The sequence below is a fragment of the Spinacia oleracea genome, chromosome 4 (assembly GCF_020520425.1).
Source record: "Spinacia oleracea cultivar Varoflay chromosome 4, BTI_SOV_V1, whole genome shotgun sequence".
Lineage (NCBI taxonomy): Eukaryota > Viridiplantae > Streptophyta > Magnoliopsida > Caryophyllales > Amaranthaceae > Spinacia > Spinacia oleracea.
This window is the reverse complement of record NC_079490.1, coordinates 121,784,175-121,809,675: the sequence shown is the minus strand read 5'-3', so window position 1 is coordinate 121,809,675 and position 25,501 is coordinate 121,784,175. Positions and strand designations below refer to the sequence as shown.

General features: G+C 38.0%; 1 protein-coding gene across 2 annotated transcripts in view; it reads right to left on the bottom strand.

The window, feature by feature from the left end:
• Window positions 1–23,940, bottom strand: part of LOC110784064 (uncharacterized) — a 31,158-nt gene extending 7,218 nt beyond the window's left edge. The window contains exons 1-10 of one of the 2 annotated variants that reach the window (XM_021988467.2): window positions 23,803–23,940; window positions 23,587–23,714; window positions 21,788–21,977; window positions 21,602–21,676; window positions 21,157–21,263; window positions 17,265–17,325; window positions 17,058–17,117; window positions 16,895–16,969; window positions 16,602–16,745; window positions 3,520–3,574 (exon numbers count right to left, since the gene is read on the bottom strand). In XM_021988467.2, coding sequence (XP_021844159.1) covers window positions 3,520–3,574; window positions 16,602–16,745; window positions 16,895–16,969; window positions 17,058–17,117; window positions 17,265–17,325; window positions 21,157–21,263; window positions 21,602–21,676; window positions 21,788–21,977; window positions 23,587–23,618 — 799 coding nt within the window. In that variant the 5' untranslated portion in view covers window positions 23,619–23,714; window positions 23,803–23,940. The other variant, XM_021988466.2, reaches the window with a different exon arrangement.
• Window positions 23,941–25,501: the final 1,561 nt, after the last annotated feature.

Below are 25,501 nucleotides of genomic sequence, written 5' to 3'. Positions count from 1 at the left end.
AAAACTGTTTCAGTTTTATTTTCCACTTAACTAAAAACTACGGAGTAATATGTTTGAGTTCCCTTGTCTCTTCCAATCCAGAATTTGGTATTTCCTTCACACATTCAGTATTATACAACATAACTACGATAAATTCCTGTTTTCAGAAACTCGTAATTACAACCACCATTTATTGGGATTACCTTTTCGCCTGTATTATCAAATTAACCAAAACTCAAAATGTCCGATTGAACCCAACCCAATTTATGAACAATTATGTATTGTGAGAAGGGAAAAAAAGAAGAATAAAAACACCAAACTTAACACAATTCCTCAAATGAAAGAACTGATGGATAGATATAGAATTGCTTTAGAATTTTTTTCAAAATTTCTTCTAAAGAACAGAGATGGATAGAGATGAACCCAATTTATCAACAAAAATTTTCAGTTCAATGAACAAGAAATATGAAACGATATAGAACATGGGTATGATTTCAAGGGGAGAAAAAGAGAGAGAAAACAAGGGAAGAAGAAGAGGAGAAGTCTCCATAGCTGTACGGATGTACTAGATTCAACCTCCAATCTTGAATCTTAAGAATAATAGGAGGGTATGAAGACAGGATCCAAGATGGAGATCGGAGATGACGGAGAGAGAGAGAGCGAGACTTTGTGGGCAAAAACCGAAACAGGACTTTCAAAACCACTTTTAGTGGTTTTGGTTTTTCCGCTTCCGTTTCATCAAAAACCCTTGAAAATTGTTTTATTCAACGCTTTAGCCGAACAACTTGGTTTTGGTTTTTTTGATTAAAAAATGAAAAAACGGAAAACCACAGTAGTCCCGAACATAGCCTTAATTTTAGGGTTTTAGATAGTTTTTAGACAGAAAATGAGGAAAACATTGTGTTGAAAATGGATTTTGAAGAATCAAAGATGCGAAACTTGATGATTTGGAAATCTCCATCAATTAATCAATGAGCTTTTCTTAGATTACTCTTTGATTTCATGTTATTATTTGTTGAAGTCTTTCAATTTCTTGTTTTTATCTTTACCGAGTATTAGTTGGTTAGTGATTTTTTCGTTTCCATATCAATTCCGACTTCGCTTGTCGTTTCCAAACCATGGTATTCCTGAAGGAAGTCAACATTGAAGAGTCCTTGGGCATGACTACCTCTTTCTTTTTACTTCAAGCCTTTTGGAGTATGCTGCCTTCAGCAGTAAATTTCTGTATAAATTGGTCCTATCGAATTCGAGCTTGTATACTCTGCCAGCTAATCCCAAAAGCTGTCACTGTGGTGCACAACTCTACTGCACTTGCAAATTCTCCCGACAATACAGCTGCCTCTCTACTTTCTGCACCAGGCTTATATTTTATTAACAGCTGAAATGAAGGAAGAAATTGGGTAATGAGGGCAAGCAAGGATATGACTGTATAAGTGGAAATCAGGGCCTAGCCAATCTATCGAGACTCCCATTTACAATTAACTGATTAATGTTGCAATAAGCTCATTCCTACCCCCTTTATAATACAATGTCCTAATAGAGACTTGGACAATTCTCAAAGCTCTAACTAATTCTTTGACAAATACCATTGCTACCCTTTCCTCAAAATGGTAACCAACTTTGTGGCCGATTTACTTCCTTGCCCTTAATCTTCCTTCTGGAATAAGTGATCATCGTGAGACTTGCACAATACTTAACTCCGACAAATACCACTGCTGCCCTTCCCTTAAACTGTAACCTACTTTGTGCCTGATTTGCTCTTATTCTTCTTTCTGGAATAAGTGACCATCGTGAAACTTGCACAATACTTAACTGACAAATACCATTGCTACCCTTCCCTCAAACTGTGACTAACTTTGTGACTGATTTACTTCCTTACCCTTATTCTTCCTTCTGGAATGAGTGACCAATGTAGAAGTTTCAGGCATAGGTTGGTTGTCTGCTTAATCACATACTCCATTATCAACCACATCTAAGCCACTTGGAAACCTATCTTTAACATGGTATCATGCATTCTACTGTTTTCAATCATAGACCTTACTCATATCGAATTGAAAGCCATCTCCTATCCATCATTCACGTGCTTAAAACAATAAAGTTGTATCATTATAAATGGTTGATAAGATGTTGACAAGTACCCAAGGTACAAAAGTTGTAAAGCAGTTAAAAGCTGAAGATTTTGCTCCAAGGAATTTCAATTATATAAGTCAGCCTCCAGGTGACACTGTGCCAGCCTATTGTTAGCTAATTTTCACAATCCTCCGCAGGCGGCAATTTGGACTAGTTTAATGAGACTAGGTACTGGTTAAGTTTTCGTTTCACATGCAAAATATACCACACTATCACATTTCATGTAACACTGGGCCAACTCAAAGACAATTATAAACAGTAGCTCCCTACCTCCCACGGAAGGAAAATAAATAAATTACTGGCAAATTGCTTATTATTCCCTTAGTAAGAACTTTATAAAAACCTATATGAAAACTACTAATTACAGGCAAAACATTCTAAACAGAAATGATAAAGATTCAGCCAATCAGACATGAAAATGAATTTAGCTAGAAGTCCTTGATTAGAAGTAGATCACGATGTCCACTAGTACTTCAGTATATTTAGTCTTCAAATCAAACAATCAGAGGCTAAAGAAACACATCAAGCATAATAATTAAAAACTGTTACCTACGGGCTACAGTTCTAAAAGTAGAAAAGATACTTAACCTTAATGTTTAATCATTTCTTGTAAATTTACCTGAAGAGTGAAGACTAAACGAAAAAGACTCACTAGACGGTATCTGCAAATTGTAAAAATGTAGCATAACGGATACAGACTAGAAACGCTTCCATTAGAAGTTAGCAATTTATCTCGAAAATGGAACACGGCACCAGCAAAAAGAGCAACGATAAGAGAAATTAATCTTTTCTCAAGCGAAAACTTATTAGAAGTCTGCAAATCACCGCACATGTGAAATTTAATAGAAACACATAAAGGAACGTAACCTATACAAGGATATAGAAAAAGAAATTCTTTACCAGAAAAAAATTTATGTTACTCTATTATCAAAGATAACTTATTATCAAGACATTGAAACAGCAACTTGGATTCTCAAAACGTGGGCATCACCAAGTAACACTACCCAGGAAGGGAGTCTCTGAGAAGACCCCGTATAACTCAGAAACATGTATCAGAATTCATACATGCAACCACATATTCTCTTTGAGGGTTTCATAAGTTTTTTTGGCCTGAAGATATGCTGGGCAGTACTTGAAGCTGTCCTATGCCATGTAATCCTTCTCTAGTTTACTAAACAAATCACTTGTATAATCAGGCTAATTTAGGAATCGCCATAGACATGTTCTCTCCATGGTTATAATTTATGCTTGGAACTTATTAAATCTTCTAGATGTATTAACCTAATTTCAGCCATTATTACAGAATCTGCAGCTGTGGTCACAGTGAAACAGCAACACCTTAATAAATTTAAATTGCAACTCTTTGCATTAGGAAAAAACAATTTTAGACCTTGAGTTGTGAAAATTTACCATCATACGCATCACGAACCATTTGATAGCTCACGAATCCAGAAAAAATAGTAACCTGTAGCCACAATTGTGAAATTTCATCAGGCTTGTATGGTGGAGAATAGTGGATATTACAAATCATATCAAAAGAAATACTGATTCCATTAAATGCTATAACATGCAGATAGTGCACAAACGAACGAAATGAAGCATAGATAAAAGCCCCAAGGCCCAAGGGATTTCAGTCGATGCGACCGAGATTTGATTCCCTTCTATGGCCAAGCCAAAAAAAATTGAAAAGTATACCTACCTGTGTTACACATGTACAAGCTGAAGGGAGAATCATAATGCTCAAAATATTAGTACAATAAGAACTTCTACTAAATTTGGACTTCCATTTGGGACCAGAGGGCAGAGAGACAAGGCTGGAGTACATGCAGAAAATAGAGGACAGAGAGACAAGGCTGGAAGTATTGATCAAGTGGCAAGGGCTGCCTTCCTTTGAAGCTACTTGGGAGGACGAGAAACTGTTGAAAGAACGTTTTCCATCCTTCCACCTTGAGGACAAGGTGAGAGTCTTTTGGTGGAGAGTAATGTGATGACCTGGCAGAGGCCTCCAATAACTATCACCTACGCTAGAAGAGGACAAGGGAAGCAACAACAGAATGCAGCCAAACCAACTCTGACACAAGCAGACGAAGAGCAGCAGCAGACAACAAACAACACCAGCAGCAACAATAATAATGGGTGAGGGCAGTACAAATGTGTAGCAATTAAAAGGGAGGGAAGGGGTAGTAAATCATATATTGTGTAGACTCTTGAGATTTGTGACCTAATTGGCAGCCTCAAGTTGCTCTTTGTGTGTGAGTCTCTTATCACACTTGGATCAGAGCAGTATCAGAGCAGTACGGTACTGGTAGCAAGCAGTAAACATGGTGAGCAGTAACCAACAGTGCTGGAAGAAGGGCTCAACGGTCTGAACACAAGATTTGAGGGAGTTGAGAACAATATTCAACAGATGGTCAATACGGCAGTAGCAGAGGGAATAGCGGCAGTCCAAAGGTCGCTAGCCGAGCAGTTTAAGACCGCCGGTGAGGAGGCGAGAAAGAACGCCGAGGCGACGCGGCCCCGTTAAGGCTTGATTGTTTTCGAGAAGAACAAAGGCAGACCATGCTCCACGAAGGTTAACCAAGAGAAATTTCAGGAGGAGGTGTGAAAATTCACAAGCACCTAGAAGGAACCTCCACCGCAGATGAACAACCGTGAGCAGCGCCACTCTGAGACGGGAGCACCCAATCACATAAACTGATTGGGTTTCGAGGAAGAAAATCACGTGTTCGAAAGGGGAGGGCTCCATGATGACGTCGGTGGCGGAAAGAGTGGAAATACCCCTTTTCGATGCAAGTGACCCAAACAGGTGGATGTTAAGAGGTGAAAAGTTCTTTGATATTTACCGACTCACCGAGGAGGAAAAGCTCGAAGTGGCAGTAGTGTCTATGGAGGGGAATGCCCTGCATAAGAGAATGGAGAGACTTGAAGGGATGAGCTATGATGGAGTTTCTGTCGGCCAACGCCGGAACCTTACCTGAACTGTGGCTGGCACCTTCGCAGACGGCCATCGTCGTTGAGTATAGGCGGAGGTGTATAGTATAATGTTGGACCAATTCGTTAATGGACTTATAGAAGAAATTAAATCTAAGGAAGGTTGTTGAACCCTTTCACCTTACAGCAGGTTGTGGATGTGGCTATTAGGGTAGAGGAGAGGAACAGAGTCAACAACACAAAAAGGGGTCAAACTTGGTCCAACACGAAGAATGGCTCCTTATCTCTGATTCACACAAGCCCAATCTCACAAACAAGCCCATCCACTATAATTTAGTGGTCGGATCCAGATTGAGCGGGGCGGGCCCACAGGATGTGAATGGGGTCACAAGCTCCTAATCAGGCACCCAGATCCACTGCTTCATCAAAAGGAGTGGGGAAAGTTAAGCAACTTTCGGAGAGAGCTCCAAGAAAAATGGGCCAAGAGGCACTGCTTCAGGTGTGAGAGTGGGAACCTGGAAAACGGAAGTGGGAAGGAGTTTAGGGATGACGAAGCTACGGTCGAAGAGGAAGTGCCCACCGAGATCTCCCTGTGTTCGGTGATGGGGTTGACTAACCCTAAAACCATGAAGCCCCGTGGCGAGGTCAATGGGGGCAACATGGTGATTATGGTGGATCCCGGGGCAACACACAACTCCATGCCCCTTAAAGCAATCGAAGAACTCGCCATTTCGGTATCCGAATCCGCCGGTTTTGGGGTGGCCCTGGGAACGGAGAGGTAGTTCGACGTAAGGGGTTTTGTAAGGGGTTGCGACTCGGGCTAGAAGGCGGAGTCGGGGTGGTGGATGAATTTCTCCCATTAGAGTTGGGGTCTTGGGGAACTTATACATTTTTTAGGAGTACAATGGTTGGAAAGGTTAGGGGCAGAAGACACAGGTGATGCGTTTGCGTTTTCAGGTGAACGGCGCGACGATGACCTTAAAAGGGGACCCATCCTTATCCCGATCACAAATATCTCTGAAGGCAATGATATGAATGTTGAGGAAGGAAGGCATGGGGGTGTTAATTGGGTTGATTCAGTTCGAAGAAGGGGAGGAAGAGATGCAAGATGAGTTCGGCCAATGCTCAAAATTCTTGAAGGGGCTTATCACTTACTTCAGAGGCGTTTTCCAAGCTCCGGTATGGCTGCCACCTCACCGTGGGCATGGACACACCTTCATCCTTAAGGAGGGCAGCAACCCCGTAAGTGTCCGCCCCTACTAATATTCACAGTTCCAAAAGGATGACATTGAACAGGTTATAAGGGAGATGTTGCAAGCAGAAATTCTCCGCCCAACTGCAAGCGCGTTCCCAAACCCCGTGCTACTGGTGAAGAAAAAGACGAGTCATGGAGATTTTGTGTTGACAACCGCGCCGTCAACAAAGAAACAGTACCAGATACTATGGTCCATGTCATTGATGAATTATTGGATGAGCTTCATGGAGCCACCATTTTTTCCAAACTTGATCTTAAAGAAGGTTATCACCCAATTTTGGTGCGATCGGAGGACCGTATTTCAAACACATGAGGGGCACTACGAGTTTTTAGTCATGCCCTTAGGGTTGACGAATGCACCGGCTATTTTCCAGTCTCTCATGAATGATGTATTCCGGCCATTTTTGAGACGGTTTGTGTTCAAATTTTTTTTTTACGACATACTGATTTATAGTATGAGTCAGGACTCAGGAGGACCACATTGAGCACTTGAGGTTGGTGTTGGCTAAGTTAGAAGAGAATAAATTGTATGCTAACTTGAAGAAGTGTGAATTCGATAAACCGGAGGTGGCTTATCTTGGTCACATAATCTCGAGCAAAGGGGTGGTCGACGATCAAGATAAAATCAAGGCCGTAGTAGAGTGGTTTATTCCTAACAACCTGCATGAGTTAAGGACTTAAGGGGATTTTTGGGGCCGAAAGGATACTATAGAAAATTTGTGGCCAACTACACACGAATTGCTCATCCTCACACGGATCAATTAAGGAAAGATGATGATGTCCATGCTGGAAAGAGGTTGGAAGCCTGGAACTATGGCGTTCGCGAAACTGAAAGCGGCAATGGTCAGCATCAACAGCTCGATCATCAAGCTGCACATAGACAATGAGTTCACCAAAATCACTTAGTGGTGACAAGTTGACATTCAAAGATATAGCGAAGAGGACAATGTAGCTCAAGTAAGAGAGTACGGAGACATGTTCTTTACGCCGTAGGCGGGCCCCTGATCTGGCTTGAGGTGAGGTAAAGCGAAAATTGATTCTCATTCTCAAGTAGCACTCGTGCTCATAGAAAAAAATACGGATGCGGTCGCGTTCGCGGTAACGGTCTCGTTGTCACGGAAACCGCTTGTAACGGATGAATAGAACGTATCGTGGCTGGCGCGGTGTGAATTTTTTGAAAAAACCATATTAGCATGTCTAAGCCTTATTATTATATTTTAAGTCTAAAAAGTATTTTATCAACACAATATAACAAAATCTATCAAAATATGAGTGAGTATTATATTTTGTGAACAAATAAGCACTCGAAATATCATGTTTCATAAACTACATAACTAATTACAAAAATAATTTTGGTCAATTTGTGTAAAAGAACGGTGTGACGGGGAAAAAAACGTCTAACGCGGCGAGTCACCATTACGTAACGGACGACGCGGGAAGAAATACATGATTCTTGTCGACCGCAACGTAACGGGGTTTCGCGGAACGGCAAATCCATAACAGGTTACAGAACGGTCGTTACAATACGGAACGACCGAGTTTTAATTCCATGCAGTCGTGCTCGCCATGCGGGACTTTGACTTGCCCTTTGTAGAAAGAGGTGTATCCGGATATGGCATGGGGGTTGTCTTGATGCAAGGTGACCGTCCCATTGCGTTCTATAGTGGAATATTAGGAGTCTGGGCACGTGATCAGTCCATATATGAGGAGTCAATGGCCATATGTTTGGTCGTTCAAAAGTGGAAGGACTACCTTTTCGGTAGGCGGTTTGTGGTTCATACGGATCAACAGAGTGTCCTCTTTATTACACAACGAGAATTAGGGGCAGATTACCAAAAGTGGGTGAGGAAACTAATTGGGTTCGACTTCGACATTCAATATAAACCCGGAATCTCAAAACGAGTCGCGGATGCTCTATTCAGAAAAAGGGAATGGGTGGAATTAGGAGCCTTAATATCATGGCGTGAATTGGGAGGATATAGAAGCAGAAATAGAAGGGGATGGGGTATTCCAGCAGATAAATCAGGAGATAGAAGATGGAACCAAGCCTCATAAGGGATTTTCCTTAAACAATGGCAAGCTGATGTTTAAAGGGCGGGTAGTACTCTCACAATCTTCTTCACTGGTTCCGATTATCTTGAAAGCGTACCATAACTCATGGTAGGAGGGAACTCGGGGGAGGTTAAAACTTACCTCCACATTGCCGGAGAATGGTTTTGGTAAGGAATGAGGAAGGAGGTGACTGCATATGTACAAGCTTGTAGTGTGTGTCAACAATGTAAGTTTATCTCATTCCAAATCATTTGGGATAAACTTTCGATGGATATCCTCGAAGGACTTCCATTATCTCTAAGGTGTAGATTCAATCTTGGTCGTGGTGGACAATTTATCTAAGTACGCCCATTTCATCAAGTAGAAGCACCCATTTCCATCTTTGACAGTAGCTAAAGTCTTTATTAAGGAGGTGGTGCAGCTGCACGGATTTCTCTCCTCCATCAATCACGGACAGAGATAGGATATTCATTAGTGTGTTTTGGAGGGAATTGTTTCGCCTATAAGACACAAAATTGAAGAGGAGTACTTCTTACCCTCCTCAAACGGATGGGCGTACCGAAATCGTGAACAAGAGTTTGGAGACATTTGAGGTAATTTGAGATCATGGGCAAGGTGGTTGCCATGGGCAGAATACTCATATAATACATCACCCCACCTTTCCAAAAACATGGTTCCATTCAAGGTGGTGGAATTTGAGGCTCAATTTGATGAAATCACAACAAGTAATGAAGAAGAACGCAGTCTTGAAGAGGAAGGAGGAAAGCATTGATGTGGGGGATGAAGTTTACCTCAAATTGCAACCATACCGCAACAGTCCCGAGCCAAGAGGCCCTTCGAGAAATTAGCAGCTAGGTACTACGGGCCATTTGAGGTGATCAGAAGATTGGGGTACTTGCTTACAAACTCACACTTCCCCCACTTGCAAACTTCACCCAGTGTTTCATGTATCTCAACTCAAGCGAGCTATAGGTCACCCAACCTCACCAACAATTCCCGATCAGATTACTCCGGAATTGGACACCAGAAGAGTTGTTGGAGTACATGCAGAAAACAGAGGAGAGAGACAAGCCTGGAAGTATTGATCAAGTGGCAAGGGCTGCCTTCCTTTGAAGCTATTTGGGAGAACGCGACACTGTTGCAAGAACGTTTTCCATCCTTCCACCTTGAGGACAAGGTGAATCTTTTGGTGGAGAGTAATGTGATGACCTGGCAAAGGCCTCCAATAACTATCACCTACGCAAGAAGAGGACAAGGGAAGCAACAACGGCAAGCAGACAAAGAGAAGCAGCGGACAACAAACAACAAATAACACCAGCAGCAACGATAGTAGTGGGTGAGGGGCAGTACGAATGTGTAGCAATTAAAAGGGAGGGAAGGGGTAGTAAAACATTTATTGTGTTTTGTGTACTCTTGAGATTTGTGAGAGAGAGAGAGAGAGAGAGAGAGAGAGAGAGAGAGAGAGAGAGAGAGAGAGAAATGTCCCAAACATACTATTGTTCTTGCATCAGCAAAAGTCAATTCAAGTCATCGTTCCGAAACTTCCAAAAAATTAGGGATGGAGTAAGTTGGAAAACTACAAGGCATAAATGATATGCTGAAGAGAAAAGCTATATCATTCTATGAAGTTCCACCATTAAAGACCTACTAAATGTAAGAGTCTTCAAATAAAAAGTCGACTAAGCTGCATAATCACTACACACATCTTTTACCTGTTTACTAAATATACATCACTGAAACTTCAGTGTTTATATTGTTAAAACAGGTTAGTCTTTTCAACAACCTAGCGTGAATCCTTTGACACTGTTTCAGGAGGTTAAGAAATATGCTTAAGTGCAGCCTGATCATTAACCAGTCCATACTGGAGACTATTTCCAGAAAATATATAGTGAAAAAATTCAAAAAAGGAAGAATAAAAAATTAAAAAAATGACCTTTTATAGCTCAAATTTCGCGAGAAAGGATCTTGTATAAATTTTTGGGTGAAGTGAGACCTTAAACTAAATACTCCCTCTGTCCCGGAATACTCGCAATGTTTTAGCTGGACATGCTTGCCAATGCACAAATTTGACCATTAATATCTTTAATTATATATTATAAAAACTTATAAAATATTAATATTTTGAAAATATATATTAAGATGAAGCCAACAGAATATTATATGCTAACACTTGTTTTCATATACTATAAATAAAATAGGGCCAAAGTGCATTATGTGAATAGTGCAAAGAGTCGAGTACTCCAGGACGGAGGGAGTATTAATTGCGAGAGACAACCAGTGACCGTTTACAGGCATTGACTTTCGTTTTCCGGTTGTTGACCATCATGTGCAGGGCACATGGCCTCACTTTTGGCTATTCTCACCCTTTTTCCTCCATTTCCCAAATATAACTAGAAAATCAAAACCTCAAAAAATTAAAAAATTGCAAGCTACGAACTTTCTTCCTCGATTTTCATGAGTCCAATCAGTCCACTAAGCAACAGGGAAACCACATCCACTTTTCACTTCTTTCATGGGAGCCATGGTTACTGCAACAAGTAACGAACACCATCCAATTCAATTAAATTTACAGATTTGGGGAAAAAACCCTAACTTTTCGTCATTAAAAATAGACAAAATTACAAAGTCAATCTTACCAAATTCTTGACGAACACACTCGAATTATGATGGGGAATGACTGATTAGAGAAAAAATAAGCCACAAAGGTACCTTCAGCTAGCCCAATTTTTCATGCTGAATTTTTTTTTCCCGACTTTCTAGGTTTTGAAATGAAGAAACATAGGGGAAAAGAAATTTAGACTTTTTTTTGGTTTTTTAACTTTTATACTTGGGAATGTTGGACGGAAAATGGTGAAATTAGCCAACTACGACAATACGTGAGGTGCACGTGATGGTCAACAACCTGAAAAAAGTCAATGCCGGAAGGTGGACTTAGGTTGTCTCTCACAAATTATTTTTAGTTTAAGGTCTGACTTCATCCAAAAATTTATATAAGGTCCTTTCTCGCAAATTTTGAGCTACAAAAGGTCCTTCCTAGCAAATTTTCCAAAAAATTGTTTGCTGGTAAGAAGCAAGACAAGTCCTAATTTAAAATAATAACAATATACCATAGAACCAAACACCCAGGAACTTACATCGCGAAATAAGAATAAATTATTCAAATTTTGGCATAAAAATCTATGAACCTTATTTTCCTTTACTCACCTAGTACTCTATCTATTCCTTACATTATTTCAAAATTGTCTCAACATGTTCCGCCTCAATGAAATTTTACGTGCAATATGTAATGAACTAGAATATGATGCTGGTCAAGGATGATAAAAGAGTCAAATGAAAAACATGCCCCCACTCCAGCAGAACCTTCTGATAACCCCTTTAAACATTACACGAGTATTCCCATCAAAGGATTGGGGTTGGCGTGTTTCTTACGATTGTGCAGAATATGCAGATAGTTAACACAGGTTAACTTGCACCATGTTGGCCGGTTTCAACTACTGAGTAAAAAAAGCCGCTCTTTCAGCCAAAACCACAATATAAAAAAAGGAACTCTGGATTTGAAACCCTTCTCTAATCAACTTCCCCAGCTCACTTTGTCCCCTTCATGCCTAATATGTCAGATTTTCCTTTGCTAATATGCTAGCAGCTATTTTGTGCAAATTTCTTCGTCCGTGTTGCCTGAGAAGCTCCTTTATCATTCCTCACCAACATCATATTTTAGACACACCAAACAGTTCTCAACTTAATTTAACTCTGTTAAATGATGATGTTTTGGGAATTTACTCTCATCCAGTAGGACCGAATCAACAACTACGGTTCAACCTCGACTTTAAATAATATAGCGAAGCAAGGCTTTATTCCAAGCAGTTCCTTGTATCCCAAGACCCCTTCTTCCTTAGAGAGAGACATAACCTTCTAAACTATGTAATGAACCAAGTGTAAGGGAAAGGCATAATAGGTGGTGAGTAATATTAGGTAGAAGACAAATTAGGTAGGTGTAGTAGAATGGTTATAAATAAGGACACATTAGGTTATGAGAGACATGTTGAGAAATTAGTAAAGCTTAGGCTTTGGAGAGTGGTGACCTCAAGTCACTAAACCTGGAGATTTGTAGCCTCAAGCTACTACTTTTGTAACCCTTTTGTGTTCTTCATCCATCAAGCAATTTAACATCATTTATGCCATTAAATTTGCACTCCAAATAGTCGGTTCATCTCACTTGGTATCAGAGCGGTACAGTTCTGGGAGCGGTAAGTACTCATCTAACTTTCTGGAGGAGGAAAAAAAAAAAAGATGGTGTGGGATGAGATTTTCCAAAAATGTAAGGAAGATCTCGTGAAAAACATTATGGAAGGTCTTTCTCCGATTTTTTCTTCGTTCCGGCAAGAATTAAAGGAAAACGGAGAGAAGTTTACTGAAGTTAGAGAAGAGATACTCAAAGAGGAAGCGGTGGCAGATCCGGAGATGGTAGGAGCGAAAGAGATCAGGCTTGAGGAATTGAGGAAAAATAGATCTAAATATAATCCCGGATTTCTCGAGGGTTATCACGTCAGAGAAGGTCGGGGTGGTTTATTTAACGACAAATCTGATGGCAGGTTTTACAAGAGTCAAGGAGACTATGGTGGTGGTTTTACGGTGGTCGAACCTGATGGCATGTTTGATATTTCCAGAGGTGAAGGGAAGAGAAGAATATTCGAGCATGGAGGTGTCTGGTACTGCGGGTCTGGTGGGTAGGAATGGCAACGGGTCGGATTCGGGTCGGACCCTTTAAAAGCCAAATCGGACCCAAAAACCGCATCCGACTCCGCCTCCGAATCCGAATCTATCACCCCCGAATCCGATCCAAAAACGTTAATTTTTCTTATAAATTAAGGTGGTATATTAAATTAGATTTACAAATAAAGTAGCAATTCAAAATCCTCGATCAAATTCATTAAAAACACTACTTCGTACCACCTTAAACAAAATAACGACATGTCTAAAACTAGAACAGTACAACTACAAACTCATAAGCCGTTAAGATCGGTACAATGACCTTAATTCTTTGGCTTATTCAAAAATGGTCAAACATGCAAGAACAAATACCCAGATCCATCGACTCGATACTTCGATTATTTGAGAAAAGTTGCAATTACTTGATTTCTTTTTTTCCACCTTAATAATTATATGCTGCTAGCAATTTCTATGTAATTTAAGAAAAAAAATAGTGAGAACAAAGAAAAAGAGATGAGAGATAAGGATATGTGGTGAAGGATGAAAGTCTGGGCGGCAGTAAGAACTTAGGAGAGAGAGAGAGATGTAGAGAACTAGCGGCGTGATTGTGAAAGAGAAAACAAGGTTTGGGTTGTTTGGGTCGTGTTGGTCTTTTACTCTTTTATACCCTTTGTCAAATTACTTACAACCCTAAAAATAACAGAAATTTAATATGTGGCGGGTCGGACTCGGATTCGGGTTAAATCCGTCGGAGTTTAAACAAGATCCATATCCGATCCATATCCATTCGGAAATTCGGATTCAGACTTTTTTAATCGGATTTGGATTCGGATTTTTTTGTCGGATTCGGATCGGATTTTTTCTTCCAGGTCGGGTCGGACTCGGATCGGATTCGGATTGAATTGCCATCCCTACTGGTGGGGGTCCTGGTTGCTCCACCGGTGGACGCTCTAGTGGTTAATTTGTAGGTTGGTGGTGGTGATGGTGCTGGCAAAATTCCGGAAGAAAGAAAAACAGAGAAGTATTTGAGAGGGGAGGTGTTGGGTGCAGTGGCTCAGGTGGAGGATCTTGAATTCCTTACCGAAAAATTGTAAGTCAAGTGGTGGCCTGAACAAGGGACTAGAGAGATCCATGAAAGGTGGTTCAGAAGCAAGGGGGAAGCAAGCGGGTATAGGGTGGTGAACCTGGAGAATTGTCCAAAACGAATATCGGCGATGGTTTACTCCTTTCTCCGGTGAGAATTTTGGTGGTTGCATACAACTTCAGTCATGGTGGTACTTGCAGAAGAAGATTCCGGAAAAATTGTGTGCAATAAGCTTGGTTGGGTTAATAGTTGGCTTGGAGGGGAAGCCAATTGGAGAAGATGAGGTTAGTAAGGGCAATTTTGTAAAGGGACAAGGTGGTGCTAATGATTACAGCAAGGAAGTGATGGTGATGGGGGTGACCCATTTAAAAGCCTTGCCTTGTTTTACAAGAAGGCCAAACATATGACTTTGGGCCCAATTTGCTTTCCCCACCTCTGAACCCCAATTACTCTAACTCTCAATTCACAGCTCAAAGCAACTTACCCAACATCAATCTTGCCCTATTTTGGAGACCCGAATTACCCACCTCACAACTCAATCATCCACCAAGCCCAATTTACAATAAACCCATAAACCTTTTAATTTTAATCCCAATTTCTTTTCAAATATGCCCAACCTAAAAGCTTATAATCAAATATCAGAATCATCATTCATCTCACCGCATGACTTTTCTTCTCTCACCTTACTTTCACCACATGACAACCTTATACTCTTCCATGAAAGCCTGCAATACCCAACAAACACCCAACAAACAGGAGCTTGGACAGCATTGATCTGCGTTGTCGAGGCCGAGATTCTATTGCTGACTACTATCCCCCTACTATCCACCTTGAGGATAAGGTGGAAGTTTAGGGGGCCGGTATTGTAATGAACCAAGTGTAAGGGAAGGGCATACTAGGTGGTGAGTAATATTAGGTAGAAGACAAATTAGATAGGTGTAGTAGAATGGTTATAAATAAAGACACATTAGGTTATGAGAGGCATGTTAAGAAATTGGTAAAGCTTAGGCTTTGGAGAGTGGTGACCTCAAGTCACTAAAACGGAGATTTGTAGCCTCAAGCTACTACTTTTGTAACCCTTATGTGTTCTTCATCCATCAAGCAATTTAACATCATTTATGCCATTAAATTTCTGCTCCAAATAGTCAGTTCATCTCAAACTACAAGTCCTTTCCTCCTGTCCTACTTCCGAAACAACACAAAATATCTAGTCACATTGGCAGATAACTCAATTCTATCATCCCAGATCTGGCATCTTTCTTCACTCACCCCTATATTGCAAATACAATTCTTTGAATGGTTTTCACAAAATACACATCCCCAGCAAAACTGCACAATAGGCTTGTCAAAACCATGACTGACAGAAATTCATCCCTCCTTAAATTCAACATGTTATCCTCTAAATTTTGAAATGAGACTTGAGAAGTTGAGATCACCTTTTCTATACTTGTCAATATTATTATGATAATAAGTAACATATGGTTAGGCTTATGGATTATCACCAAGGAGAAGCTTGGCTGAGTACAAATTGAATGATAAAAGATACGTTTCACAGTTGGAACAAGAGAATGACGTAGACATAGACCACTCCAAGAAAAGGTTTCTTGACAAGAATAGGGTGTGTAAACTGTCGATTGAGAACGGTATTCACAAATTTGCCGCATTTAACAAATTAATGGTTCTGGATTAACTTTTCTTGCGCGCTGGTTAAAGGAATTTCAAGAAAGGCATAAGTGAAGTTAAATCAAACCACATAGAGTCGGCTATCTTTGACCAACCACAATAATATTAGTACATATTATATGCACCCAGGTGCACCTTGCACCCTCTCACATTTCCCCCTTACATGCGAGGACAAAATGTGAGAAGGACCGGCATAAAAATACCGCCGTGCACCAGGGTGCACATTATAATTTTCATAACAATATGACTCAAACCCAAATGAAGTACAAAGAGAAACTTGAACCTGACACGACATGAACACAAACCATCTTAACTCGATAATATTTGACTAGATTCTCATGTAGTGTAATTAAATAATTTCATTTTTTGGTATATCTATAGCACAACCTGAAATTAAGTAAGTAATCAGCACAAAATTGATGACAAATCCGGCCTACCCAATTACGAGCTCTAATCATACATATTCAAATTCAATCTACACTTGATTCCACAGATATATGGCATGAGAAATGTCCAGTTGCGTTATCCTTCTCAAGTATCAAATAACATCAAGAAATTGCCACCATCACCGTATTTATTTTCCTTCTTTGTACTGCCATTAGCTTGCCTTTACCATGAAGGTTATTTATAAATGCATATAGATCTCAAAACTCAAAGGTCATTCTTGAGAATTTTGGTAATCTTAGTATGTTGTTTCCCAATATTTATTGCAAATCAAGGAAGCATAAATTTATTTTGACTATCTCAATCATATTCTAAAACAGACATGATTCAAACCTTGGTTTTCTTTGTGTTTCCAGAATCTTCTTCAGTTTTCGGCAACTTGTCTGAAACTTCATGCTCAAGCTTTTCACTGGGAAATGCTGCCCCAGCATGAGCATTAAGGACCACACAATAGCAATGATCTGCATCCGACAAAACCTACAGTAGGAAAAAAGTACAGAAAATTGAACAAAAACAAATTAGATCAGCAAAACACCACAAATATGAATGAAAATTATACTGATACACACTGAGTAATTACAACTCTTTGAAGTTATGAAAACAATAACTGCTCTGAATTGCATTACCACAGTGTCAAATGTGGAATCAAAGTCATCAATAGCAAAGCATATATCAGGATATGCTGGTACAGTTTCTGCTTCCTGGACATAAGATAAACTAATTTAGATAACCTAGTGAAAAAAAGAAGGAAATACTGGAAGGTAGATCAAATACAAGATTTATGCTCGCCTTTCTAGAATCCAAATGGAAATTGACCCGGCTTGGTGACGCATAAACAGTCTTTACAACCTGGAGAAAAAATATTATTAAAAGAAGTTACAGGTTTCATAATATTGATTCATGGACTAGTATCCCGCTACCTTAGCATTATAACAAGATTAGAACAAGCACTAATTATGTTAGCCCAGAAAATCATCCAAGGGGAAGAGAACAGACCTTGTATATAGGACTCAATTTTGTATCTTGCCCCACTCGGTGATGTTGAAGGACCTGATTGCTAAAACAGATAAGTCACATTAAATAATCATTGGAAATACACTAAAACAAGTGAACATAAAATGCAATGTTTCATCCATACATTTCAAGGAGATCAGCAATCAAGCATCCTTCCAAAATGTTTTCAAACAAACAATTAAATAGCTGACAATAATTGCAGGCAAAGGTTTATACAGCTTAATTTTCACATTTCTACTTGCATTGGAAGTATTTTCTAAACAGACACAAATAAATTTGAGCCCCGCTTGAATGATATTAGACAACACAATATAGATAACAAATACGTATCGGGGTCCTTAAAAGTTCGCAAGCATTAGATCCATGCTATGATCTTCTCAGCGTGCATCAACTCTATCCAAAATCATCAAAACACAAGCTGTAATCCATATCTCACTTAGCCACCTGACTAGTATTACACCTTTCAAAATCTTGTGTTTGGGATTGACCGAATATCTTAACTCGACCTCCCAATGTAGATGGCCCTGTTAACAGATCTTCAAGCTCAGGAATGAGCCACGCACCTCATTTAAGTGAGGCACACTCCTTACAAGTAGAAATATTATACACAACCCAATAGAAAATAGGCTCTTAAAGAATGAATTCGTTCAACAAAAGATAGCATATGACCATACCACACACCAAAACCACCATGAGGCAAGAATTATTTCAGGACAGGTACATGACAAGAACTGGCTGCTTCTCCTTTCTATCTTCAACACATACAATCTTTTAATCCATACTACAAAGTGGGAATAATTATTCCAAGCCGTAAATACAAGTAAAAGAAATGATTGAGTGCTTTAGTTCAACCTCAGTCTTCTCCATACTTTCTTCTACTATCCCCCAACCCCAACCCTCCCTCCCTATTTCTGACTACTAGCTGACTGATAAACAGATTTTTTTTGGAACATTCTATGGTAAACAATTGCAAAGATCGATTTCATGTTTGTATCACAGTTGAACCTAAGGTACACCACATTCTAGTCATTGCAATGTTAGAGAAACCTAACTACTCCCTCGGTCCCTTTTTTATTGCCCAATAGAGCAAACTTCACTTTATTAATACTTGGGTGTAAATATTGCACATGGGTTGGTAAAGTGGGCCTATGAGGAGAGAGATAGAGAGAGAGAGGAAGTGGAAAAACATACAAAGAGAAGTATGGGGCGAACTGAAAGGGACACCACAAAATGGCATATAGGGAAATCAAAAAGGGACGGAGGGAATAGAACACAACTAAGGTTCCAATGTTTCATACTGGATAGAAAAATTCTAGCAAATTTTAAATCATTAGGTTCCATGAATATCTAATCTCATCAAAGATAGACTGTAATTATATTGGGTACCCTAGATTTTGCGTGAGGATAAGCTTATACAACACCAGTCCAATTGAATTGATTATGTACAATAGATAGTATTTGAAGGGCACTTCCATTTGGGCTATAAAGATAGTCAGGTTTATCTTTACATTCAAGTTGCACATCTAAATTCAGTTGTAATGTCTTCTTGATTCTTAAAATTATAATGAAGTATGTGTCATCGTTTTGTACTCTGTGAAGACTGTAGAGACATGCTGCAGTTGACATAGATTCCAAAGGAGTTGCACATACAAATCCTGGTGTGCGCTTTCATTATGTGTTGGGGCATTTTGATTAAGCTTATATATAACCAGTATAAGACCAAAAATTCCTTAAGACAACAGTTATCCAACTTAAAAAACTATGCATCAGTCCTCAATTCCTTTCCTTCACCTTGCGCTAACTATTGATATGAAATTTTGCACAAGTGATAAAGTATGATTCTAAAGACAAATTCTAAGATCAAGGGTTTAGGAAGCCTTTACGAAAACCAATGGTCAAACACATACACATGACCATGTGAGTATTAGAATAGAGCTTACAGCCACTTCACGAGAACCACTAAGCCATAATGCTTGCATGTACTATGCTCAGAAAAGCCTTTTTCAATTTTTCCAGGTTTTTATATGAATGCATTATATTCAGATGATCCCTCTTTGAACAGGAGAATCTGAGAATCCTTCTAGTTACTTCGTTCTCTATTTTTTATTGAGAGAATCCATCGGAAATGTATTTTGTTCTAATAAAACAACACTGGGGACCACAATAGAGATAGCATGTGAGCGATGGTGGTTTTTTTAATTATTTAAGTGGATACAATGAAAGAGAGAGAGAGAGTGAGAGAGAAACAATACAATATTTTGAGTAGGGATTAATGGAAGAGGGGAAATAATAAAATATGATAGAAAATTACCAAATATAGATGATTTATTTGTTCTAACAAAAACAACACTGGGGACCACAATAGAGTTAGCATGTGAGCGATGGTGGTTTTTTTTTTATTTAAGTGGGTACAATGAAAGAGAGAGGGAGAGAGAGAGAGAGAGAGAGAGAGAGAGAGAGAGACAATACAATATTTTGAGTAGGGATTAATGGAAGAGACGGAAATAATAAAATATGATAGAAAATTACCAAATGTAGAAGTAACGCATGTTTTATAAAAAAAGGCCGAAAAAGGAAAGTGAAACATTTTAAGAAAAATGGAGGAAACACATCTTCAAGTTAGAAGAATTCACAAAACCTCGATCACTTAGTTTTTGAATTTTCGGAAATATATTAGCAGATCAATTACTAGTTGTTGCTCTTGTTTCTTTAGTGGTTTCTATACCTGTTATGGTTCTTGGATTATTTACATGTGGTATGCAAACCCACATTTTGAAAATAAAATCGTAGCTTACAAAGGTGCATCCATGAAGGGTAATCATTGATTAGATGTTTTCAGTTCTGTTAGTAGATACAATTCAAACGTTTCCTTTTCTATTCATGACAACATTTCGTTTAGTGGTTATTTCATTAATAAGCAAATTGTCAAATCTTTAGATCTGAATAGAGCATCATTCAATTAAGAAAATTGTGAATTTTGGAGATCTTTAAGTGAATGCATGAATCTTAGGAATGTGACACAAAGGAAAGTACTCCATATCGACACCTTGATCCAGAAATCGCAAAACTACCTTTAGGTTAATCAACAATTTTCAGATTTTCATGTTTTTCCTTCCTGACAAGACAAACTCTATTATAATAATCAAATCAAAGGTGAAGTAAATTGTTACAAGGAGCATGTTCTAGTAATATACTATCTTTTCCATTGAAAGAGGCAAAACCTTTAAAACTTCAAGAACTTATGTACATGAAAAAGTTAATTGCTTTCATCCAAGACTTTTAATTAACAAAGTCTCCCACCCCCAACAATGGTCTACCAACACGAAATTGAGGCATGATCAAACCCATAAAACACTAAATCACAACCCACCAATGTTACTCGGACAAGAATCTGTGCGAAGGTTGGGTATGTAGACATGTTTTTTGTAAGAAAAAAAAGATATCTTAGTCAACTGAACTGCATTAACAGCAAGAGGACAAGGTAATTAGTCTAGTTACAAATTAATCCAATTCCTTTGAATCTCCCCAATTCAAAATACTTAAAAGCCCATGCTACCTTTGGCCACAAAGATACTAATGAACTTACTTTGTCCCACAGCATAACATTCGAGACAGAAGAAAAATACGGCCATTCCGTTCCAACCATATACTCCACAAGATCACCATCACAACATTTCACCACAACACCTTCTTCTCCTTGGACTTCCCTAACCCCACATTCTGAATTTGCAACCAACTAAGATATGCAAAGGAGCCCTTTTTCTACTCCAAAATAAATAAGTGGAGAGAAAAGGAGAAAATCAAGAAAAACTAGCAACTCTGAAAGAGATAAAAGGCAGAGAGCAGAAAACATTATGACAAAGACAGGAACTACCTGCATATAGCAACAGTTACGGTGAATGAAGTGTGAGCAATTAGGTTCAAATAAAATGATCGCCTCCAATCCACCTCCACCAAACTGTCACCGACCACTTTATCCAACTGAATAAATATGATAAAATATATTTCACATTAATGATTAATCTTAAAAATAACCCGATATAAACAAACAAAAAAAAAAATTATATATATATATACTGTATCCCATTTTCAAATTTTCAATTTTTTATTTTTTTATTTTATTTGCAAAAGGGCAGCAGCTGGCATTCCAAAGGATAAAACAAAAGTTCTGGTTATAAGATCATGATGAATGATTACTTATAATTTTCAACCAAACTCTATTAGCAACTACTTCTCACGTTATATCTAGTAAGGGTTTGGACATTGCAAATTACTATGAAACAAGTACAATTAAGAATGTTATTCAGTTTGTTGTTTACCTTAGATGCCCACCTGCGTACAAAATAAGGAGAATCAGCATCTGGGTCATCAGTGGAAGTATGTCTATGCAAGTTCTGCACTCACAATAAACAATACAAGCGTGGTGTAAGAATATAGATCTTACTGCAAATGACAGATTGACAACTATATCCATGCAGAGGAAGGACAAACAAATATTAGAGCACCATTTTCCTAACAAAAAAAATGAGATCGTCATCTTGGCATCCCCTTGACTCCTTGCCCTGAACGAAATAAAGGTTCAGAATATCATGCCAAAATGCTTGATCCAATTCAACATCTGATACATCCTGCTCATCAACTATAGTCTTTCCCAAAAACTTAGAGTGCTTCTTCACCATACTCAGCAAATCATACCTTCGAAACAAAGAGTCCGCCAATGAAAACCTTGATAACGAGAATGCAAAATACTACCCAACACAAAATATGCTACAGTTGGTCAAAGTAAAGTGTGAACTAACAATAAAAAAGATAATAATTTTTTTTTAAAAAAAAGAAGGGGGTAGCGAGCACCTTCAAAATCCCAGAGACAAACAGTTCGCTCAGAGAATAATTTGTCAATAAGAATTTACTGAAGGCACCTTAGACAAAATATCCTACAATACAATCCAAACCACGTATTGGCATTCTAGGAATTGACTATCCTATGACCTTAACAATTCAACAAACAATAACCGAAAGAAAGAGGACAGTTTAACCTTAAATTTTCAACTAAAAGTTTAAAAGGATATATCATAGTTTAGGGATGGAAACAAGATAGGACTCATCAATCAACCTGCACGAACCGTTTGGTAGCCAATAAATGCCGGTGATGGAATGAACTCTACTGTAATCTGAGAAGAAAAGTAAAATCATAATGTCCATGGTATTGGAATTGATCCAAACTTGAGTTTTTCTTCCTAAATGCTCATTCCCGCCCAATACCCCCCAAATGATAATGGATGGTAATGAAGAAATTAGATTCTTTAGGTGCATTAGCATTCTCAAGGACATTTTTGCTAGTGACCACCGTTTATTACCGTCTACCAAACTGGTCGTGAAGGTATGTTTTATCCCATCCAACAACTAGTGATAAACTTGTTCTACAATTTGTAAAACCTCTACAAAAACCACTCCATTAGCTCGTTGTACTTTTTGACCCCTTGATTTTTAAGTTGATTAACATTACCGCCTGTTTGCTTACTTAAGAATCGAACAGGTTTACTTGGTCAACCCCCGAGGGTAGTTTACATGTATGTTTTCGATGACTTCGCACCATTAGCCGAATAAAATTCCATATCATAACAATTTTAAATTTGACATAAAATGTCTCCACACTAAAGCTCCAGGCAAGATGAAAAACTGGTGCAATGAATCAAGAGTCACTATGCCAGGCACTAGTCATCAAGAGAAGTGGATGAGACAACTTTCCCTCCCACCCAACCAACCCCTCCCCTGCCCGGCCTTGGGTCATCCGTAAATGACATTTCAATTATCACAAAGCACGATATCACATACTCCCTCCGTTCTTGAATGGTAGTACTCTTTCCGTATTTAGTTGTTTATTTGTTAGTTTCTTTTATTATCTTTCTTTATTTGTCTAACGTTTATCTCAATTGTATCACAATTGTAATTCCGATTTGGTCACAAGTAAATTTCCAACTGGCCTACTTGTTATCCAAATATCCAAGTAAACCCTTTAAGTATCTCTCTCCACACATGGGTTAGATTCTTATTCATTAAAAAAGGTACTAACATATAGACGGAAAAAAAATAGACGGAGGGAGCATCCAGCGACCAACTAATCGAACTTAAACATCAAAAATTTTAATTAATTCCAATTTCAGAAGCAGAGTTGACAAATTGAGCGCAGATATTAACAAGAAAAATTATATTATTACTTTTGTCATAGTAAAACGAAATTACAATTGTACAAGTATGAATGAAAGGAGAAGAAATTGAAAAATCAAAGGCGATGAGATGATACCTTGAAGGAGTTTCACCTCCATGGGCGAACATAGTTGCGCAATCAACGTGTGCGATCAAAACACAAAAGTTTTGAAGTTGAATCTTCAAAGGAGCATTGGAGGTGCCGAAATGTTGTTTATGATAAAACTGTGTATGTAAACGACAAGCCCCAGAAGTTAGTTTTTGCAGAGGCAGACAGCGAAATGCAAAGAATGGAGCATTACGGGGTATATACCGGGATAACTGTCCATAAACCGGGAGTTTCTACAGCCTTCACCGAGTGCACTAATTTTCTGAGTAAATGGCAGGCTGGCAGAGGTTTTTTTCATAAACATGGCTCGAAAACGACACCTCGGTTAAAGATCAAGAGAATAAGAGGCATTTATTAATTAAAATTCTAAGGTGATACTCCTATTGAGTGTTACCATCTATCTATTACTCCCTCCGTTTCTTTTTGTTGTATCCGTTTCCATTTTAAGCGTTTTATATTGTTGTATCCATTTAGAATTTATTCTATTTTTGGACATACATTTTATCCTAAAATACCCTTACATTTCTATCTAATTACCAAAATACCTAAAGATTCTACCCATATTCCCACCTAATTTTCCACACCCATAATATTTAATTCTTTTCCCTTCCCCATATACCCACTCTCTCACCTCCTTTATCACCCATCATTATCACTCCTCTCTCTTACCTTATTTCTTTATTATTTTCTCACTCCTTTATTTATTATAATCTCTTACACCCAATCATTTCTCTTATACCCAATCATTACACTTATACCCATACAAACCAATATTCCAATTTTATTAAAAACCACACCAGATTCCAAATGGATACATCAAAAAGAAATGGAGGGAGTACTTTACTATATACTAAAAGAGACACCAGGAATGACACGTGTCAATTCCTGGTGTAAAATTTTCCCGCCAAAATGCCTTTTATTTTTTTACTTTAAAATAAATAAATTACTGTTAAAATATATGAGAATATATTTATTTGTTAAGAATATATCAGCATATATTTAGTTGATGTAAATAAGTTACGTAGATATTTTGTTACCTAATTTAGTCAAATATCAGATTGTGCATAGCTAGAATCACGGCTGATTAGCCTCGAAATACTCCGTACTTTGTATATATATTGCTGATTGATGGAATGAAATCCTCACGGAATTAAACTCTTTCAATTGCGTTTTTTTAAGAAACTAAGATAAAAATATATTTTAATTACCATAGATGTGTACTGCATAATATATTATTGGAGGAAAGCTAAATCAATATTATTTTTTCCTTTATGATATAATTTTATTTATGCATTATTATAACTTTTTAATCTGATAAGAAATATAAAAAATATTGATAAATAAACTCTAATGTTAGTCTACTATTAATAATATAATACAGGGTAACTGGTAAGTAAGAATGTTAATTAAAATAATAATACATGGTAAGTAGACTAACATATGAGTTTATTTATCAAGATTTTACTCAATTCAAATTATGTTGTATTTAACTAACTCGGTTATGCTCGGGTCTTTTCGAAAATTAGTCTTGAGTCATTCAGGTTTGATTAACATTGTTAGATCGTTCTACATACAAGTAAACGACTATAATTTTTAACTTCGTATAGTAATATATATGCAAATTTAGTTCATTTGAATATTTTTTTTACACAACTTTGAATTTATATTTTTTTATATATCCTTTTTACTTTCATGATTTCCTAATATCACAAGTCTTTTAGTTACTATTAAAATATTAAATTGTTTTAGTAATAGCCGTGCGTTGCACGGGCCCTAAACTAGTAAACAAATAAATCCTAGTCCTTTAATTTCTTTTACTTTTTCCTTTTTTTTTGTTTTAAATATCTTTTCTTTTCTACCTTTTTATTTATTTATTTAAAATAATTTTTATTTATTTATTTAA